The following is a 5,910-nucleotide window of genomic DNA, read 5'->3' as shown; positions in this document are numbered from 1 at the left end:
CCATAATCATTTTTGCTCTCCCGTGTGTCTTCACTTAACTAATTGAATCAATTTTCATCTATTCAAGATAGGGCTCCAGATGGAAAGCATTTTATATTAAAATAACTTGAATGGTGTATATAGATAGCTAGCTAATTAGCAGTTAGCAGCCCTTTGTTTTTTTTTTGGTGGGCTAAATAATTTATCTAAATTAATCAATGGTAATGGGAAAGAAGAGAACCATTATGATTAGGATGAAAGAGTTAAGATCACGAGAAAATGAGATCTCTTGATTTCTTATAATTTGAATAGAGAAGAAAATGACATTTTCAGATCTCTTATGTGTTATTTTTCAGATCTCTTATGTGTAAAAATAAAAATCTCTTATAAAAGGACATAAAACGGTAAACATTTTGTAAGTAGGCTACAAAACCATTTCTCTCGTTAGAGCAATTGGCTTGGCCACTATAATAATGGCATATAAAAATAACTAGATGTGCATGGCCTGTCCTGAGTACAAACATTTTAAATTTGCAAGTGGTGCATGATTTGTGGATGCTTCGCATAGTTATTTGGTGATGAAAGGATGACAGTAAAGAAAAAAGAGAAGGAAAAAGTAGATCATGTGAAAAAAAAAAAAAAAAAAAAACATAAAGCTAAAATTGCCTAAGCTTACGTTCTTCATCTAGTTGCAACACAACATTAAACAAATAAAGTATCTATCCAAAAAATGACCTGGCACATAAAATAAGTCCAAAACAATTAATCAGCTAAATAACTAATCAACAGGTCCAGTTCTTCTCGTTACTGAACTCAACCTGTGATGACTTTCCTTCCACTGAGCATACTTGTGCTTCCTGTTTCAGTGAGTCAACACATCTTTGACTGCCAGCTTTCTCCCAGCTGCAGCAGCACATATCCAGTGTAATTCCACAAATGAGGTTTGCGGAGGGTAGTGTGTACGCCGACCTTACCCCTACCTTGGGAGGTAGAGAGGTTGTTGCCGATTGACCCACTGCTCAAAGGAGAAGCATATCCCAGCTGCAATTTCACCAAAATTGGAGGAACTTTCGCTTGATATATACAGTTCATTGTTCATGTCCAGCGAGATAGTGAAAAATCAAGAGAAATGTCCAACTTATAGATGAATTAGAGAGCCACCCAGAACGAACAAGAAGGCAACAATAAGGATAAAGCATGTAACATAGTTTCTTGTCACAAACATTAAAGGACTTGAAATGTAACACAAATCAAAGCCTTTCCAATTTGCAAAAGAATTGGTTGTATAAATTAATTAAAGTAATATAGGCTAATATCCACTTTTTACATAGCAGCTTTTCACTTTCATCACAGGACATTCAGTTAGGAAAACAACAATCTAAAGCGGCACTAAGCCTGAACCAAAGAACGACCTCACAAGACTAAACACATGCCGATAATGATCTACGGGCATGCCAATTTATGAGTAGTGGGAACAAAGCTAAGAGAAGCAAGACCTTCTTGTTGCATCTTCAAGCACATTACTGGTGCCCTTAATCCGATTATCAACTCAGTCCGCAGTTTGGTGATGAGATATTTTGCTCTTCCTAAGCCAGCATAGTGGGAGAAGGTTTTGTTAGTACTTTCAAAAATCAACCAAGCACCAACAATACAACACAAATTGACATGATTACCAAACCAACTAAAATAACAGAAAAATTCAAAGCGAAAACTATGTTCGTCATTTACAATAAAAATCTGAAACCAAAGCTTTTATCCGGAATGGAGCTCAACATAAATTATTACGGTGGCAGTAAATTAACAGAATTATATCTACATAACTTGTAACTTACGGTTCAACCAAAAAAGGATGAATTGATTAAAAAAGAACACCAGAAGTAATCCAAAACGCATTGTCGTTGGAAGATGTATTTGGAGGAAAGGCTTATTAACCCGCCAAAGCCACATTGTGATGTTCAACTTCAAAAATTTGCCCCCCACCTAATTCAATTAATTTTTACTCTCCTGGGAAAAAAAAAGGCTACTCTCCTGGATTTACTTCGAAAAGAAACAATTTTGCGAACAATGATAGTGAGACTTTACCATTCTTCTAAGAAACTAGAAAGATTTTTGTTTCCGGTGGCGCATGCTTAAGCAAATCCACTTCCTACAGTTGAAAAACATAAATTAGGATAAAAACATAGACAATAATTAGTGGAACCACAGAGAATGGAGAGGGAACCTGATAATCAATACCAATCATCTCCCTGTGCTGAATGAAAGATGTAAAGAACACATAAGTTAGTCAAAGGAGGTCAAGCGTGATAATGAATATTATATTTACACACAGGAAAATAGCAGATACATTTCAGGCTAATATATTCAAGAGCATTAATAAGGTCAGGTCAAGAATGAAGTATTTTTTATTTCAGAAATTCAAGACCAACAACTAACATATTCAGTATAATCCAATAAGTAGGGCCTGAAGAGAGTAGAATGTACGTAGGGTTCGGAGAAGATAGAGTCTACGCAACTTACCCTTACCTCATAGAGATAGAGAGGTTCTTTCCAATATGACCTTCGGCTCAACAATAACATAACCAGTATAATCCCACCAAATGAAATTCGGGGAGAATAGAATATACGCGGACTATAACAAAGTGAAAGAAACAATCATATAGTGCGATAATAAACAAATCTAAAAAAGATACCGATATTCCTAGTACGGAAAAGAAAACCGTGCAGCAACCTACTAACATAAATTACCTTAACTGAGATCGTCGATACTGAGGTTGTCTCTGATTATCGCCCATCTTTTGACCGTTGAAGCAGAAAAGAGATGAAGATAAAAGCATCCAACGCCGAAAGAAAAAGAAAAAGAAGAAGAAAAGAAAAAAAAGACACAAATAATACTCCCTCCGTTTTAATTTATGTGAATTTATTTGACTGGACATACAATTTAAGAAAGTAGAAAAGACTTTTAAACTTGTGATGTAAAATAAGTCATATATATTCTGTATGATAATAAATTATTGTATAAAGATAAATTATTTTCAAATATAAAAAAAGTCACTTTTTTTTTTTTTGCACAAACTGGTAAGAAAATCGATTTACATAAATTAAAACAGATGGAGTAATAAATAAGTAAAGAGAGAAATGGTCAATTGCTTTTAGTACGTAACTTTCTCTTTAATTTAATATTCATATTACTTTCAGCTGTATTTCACCGACAAAAGCGCGTTTTCGTATGACTTTCCTGTTGGTCCCACACTCTTCTCTTTTCCCTATCCCTTGTTCACATTTTTGTAAAAAAAGAGATTAAAAAAACAAACCCATTTGGAAAACGGAAAACCCAATTACAGAAGCATTTTCAATTGTAACCATGGCTGAAAATGGTGAAGAAAAACTCATAGCTGTAGCTCGTCATATTGCTAAAACCCTTGGTCATACTGATACTATGACTGATGATATCCTTCAAATCTTCTCTAATTTCGATAATCGTCTTCGTGAAAAACTAACTGATGATCAAGATCAACTACCCAATGCCAATTCACTTGAACGTACCCTTAAATCTCTTCATCGTCAGATCTCTCGTTACGTCTCCACTGAACATCCCATATGGTCCGACTCAGCTGATTCCGCCACGTCCTTCCTTCATTCCATTGACGAATTGATATCCACAATTCGTGAATGGAATAACGACAAATCTGTTTCTGTTTCTACTTTTCTTGATAAAGCTGAGGATTTACTTCAACAAGCTATGTTCCGTTTAGAAGATGAGTTCGCAACACTCATGATGCAGCAACGCGCTTCTGAGCCCGTGGATCTCACGCGCGACGAAACTTACGATTCAGATTCAGATGATTTTAGTACTGATGAGATTCCTACTGCACTTCCTGTAACTGATTACGATATCCTTATTGAAGCTTTACCAGCTGGAATTATAAGCGATTTACATGAGATTGCTAAGAGAATGGTGGTTGCTGGGTATGGTAAAGAGTGTTCACGCGCGTACAGCGCGTGTAGAAGAGAGTTTTTGGAAGAGAGTTTGAGTAGATTAGGTTTACAGAAGAAGCTAAGTATTGATGAAGTGCAGAAAATGCAGTGGAATGATCTTGAAGATGAGATTGAAAAATGGGTCAAAGCGGTCAACGTATCGTTAAGGATATTGTTGCCAAGTGAACGGCGTTTATGTGATCGTGTTTTCTTCGGATTGACATCGGTTTGTGATCTGTCATTTATGGAAGTTTCTAGAAGTTGTACGGTTCAGTTACTCAATTTTGCTGATGCTATTGCTATTTCAAGTCGGGCACCTGAGAGGCTTTTTAAAGTGTTGGATGTTTATGAGGCGCTTAGGGATTTGATGCCTGAATTTGAATTGTTGTTTTCGGATTCTCAATATTGTGTGTTGTTGAGGAATGAAGCGTTGGCGATATGGAGAAGATTAGGTGAAGCTATTAGAGGGATATTTATGGAATTAGAGAATTTAATTCGTCGTGATCCTGCTAAGGCGCCTGTTCCAGGTGGGGGGTTACATCCGATTACTCGATATGTAATGAATTATCTACGTGCAGCTTGTCGATCACGGATTACTCTTCAACAGGTTTTTGAGGAAATGGATGATGATAGAGCACTTTCGTCGTCGTCTTCAATGGCTGTTCAAATGGCTTGGATTATGGAGTTGCTTGAGAGTAATCTTGAAGCAAAAGCGAAGACTTACAAGGATTCTGCTTTGTTGGCTGTTTTTATGATGAATAATGAAAGATACATTGTTCATAAGGTTAAAGATAGTGAGTTGGGATTGCTTTTAGGTGATGATTGGATAAGAAAACATGCAGCTAAAGTTAAGCAGTATCATGTAAATTATCAACGAAGTTCGTGGAGTAAAGTTTTGGGAGCTCTCAAGATTGATAATAATAGTAACAATAATGGTATGTCGCCTACGAGGTCTTTGAAAGAAAAGCTTAAGTTATTCAATTCATACTTTGAGGAGGTATGTAAAACTCAATCGACTTGGATAATCTTTGATGAGCAACTGAAGGAGGATATAAGGAATTCTGTAGCAGGGGCTTTGTCTCCAGCATACCGCAACTTTATTGCAAGGATGCACGATACGGGGAGGCACACAGAGAGGCACATCAAGTTTAGCGTGGAGGATCTTGAAGCTCGAATTGCTGACTTATTTCAGGGCAGCAGTGGGAGGAAGTGATCATTGCATCTCTTGTACCATATATGTACGCTTAGTTTAGCTGTTAGAAATTGTTGTTGTATGTTCATGTACTGCTGGCAATTATGCCCTTTTCATGGCACTCTAATGGAAACCATAAGAAAACTGCTGGAATGTAGTGCCATTATCTTAGGTGTGATTAGTTTGTTTGAAGAGCTTGTTTGTGTTAAAAACTTTGTGGCTGTATTACTAGTTTCAGAAATGAACATAAACTTTGGGCGTCCACCTCTATTGCACTCTTTAGCAATAAATTAAAACCAAAGCTTCCTTCAGGGCAAATTCTGATACTTGAATACTAGTACGTAATAAGATAAATTATTGTTAGATTAGTATCAGTTCTTCTTGAGAAGTCTATCAAAAGAATGAAACAGAACTTCATTTTATAATATTCTGATCCTTTCTTCACTTATGGTGCTCGGACTCTTCAAAGATATCGCCTGTTGGAACCATAGTCCATAAGCTATGCATTTTCGGACGATCCGACATGGGTACAACAACATTTTGGAGGGTTCAAGACACATAGCTCTTCACAACATCACCAATTAACACTGGAATTGAAACCATTCTATGTCTGCCAAATGATCCACTAAAGTTACTCAGCATATAGTAAGTCAATCATTGGTATCGGATGTAACTTTTTGTGTATCCAACTTAAGTTCAATAGTAAAAGAGAACCAAATGTGTTCCAATTGGGACGGGCATATCGATCCGATGCATGTGGCACC

General features: G+C 36.5%; 1 protein-coding gene and 1 long non-coding RNA gene across 2 annotated transcripts; one reads left to right on the top strand and one right to left on the bottom strand.

Moving 5' to 3' along the window:
• Positions 1-1,481: 1,481 nt before the first annotated feature.
• Positions 1,482-2,871, bottom strand: LOC132030261 (uncharacterized). Its single transcript, XR_009408011.1, has 4 exons — positions 2,725-2,871; positions 2,201-2,230; positions 2,062-2,125; positions 1,482-1,565 (listed from the first exon to the last, which is right to left on the bottom strand). It is a non-coding gene; the product is annotated as an uncharacterized LOC132030261 (long non-coding RNA).
• A 335-nt stretch (positions 2,872-3,206) lies between these two features.
• LOC132030260 (exocyst complex component EXO70B1) lies at positions 3,207-5,410 on the top strand. Its single transcript, XM_059419823.1, has one exon. The coding sequence runs from the start codon at positions 3,341-3,343 to the stop codon at positions 5,165-5,167; it is 1,827 nt and encodes a 608-aa protein (XP_059275806.1). The 5' UTR covers positions 3,207-3,340; the 3' UTR covers positions 5,168-5,410.
• Positions 5,411-5,910: the final 500 nt, after the last annotated feature.

This window comes from Lycium ferocissimum, chromosome 9, assembly GCF_029784015.1.
Source record: "Lycium ferocissimum isolate CSIRO_LF1 chromosome 9, AGI_CSIRO_Lferr_CH_V1, whole genome shotgun sequence".
Lineage (NCBI taxonomy): Eukaryota > Viridiplantae > Streptophyta > Magnoliopsida > Solanales > Solanaceae > Lycium > Lycium ferocissimum.
The sequence above is the reverse complement of the archived record's forward strand: the minus strand, read 5'-3'. Positions and strand labels throughout refer to the sequence as shown.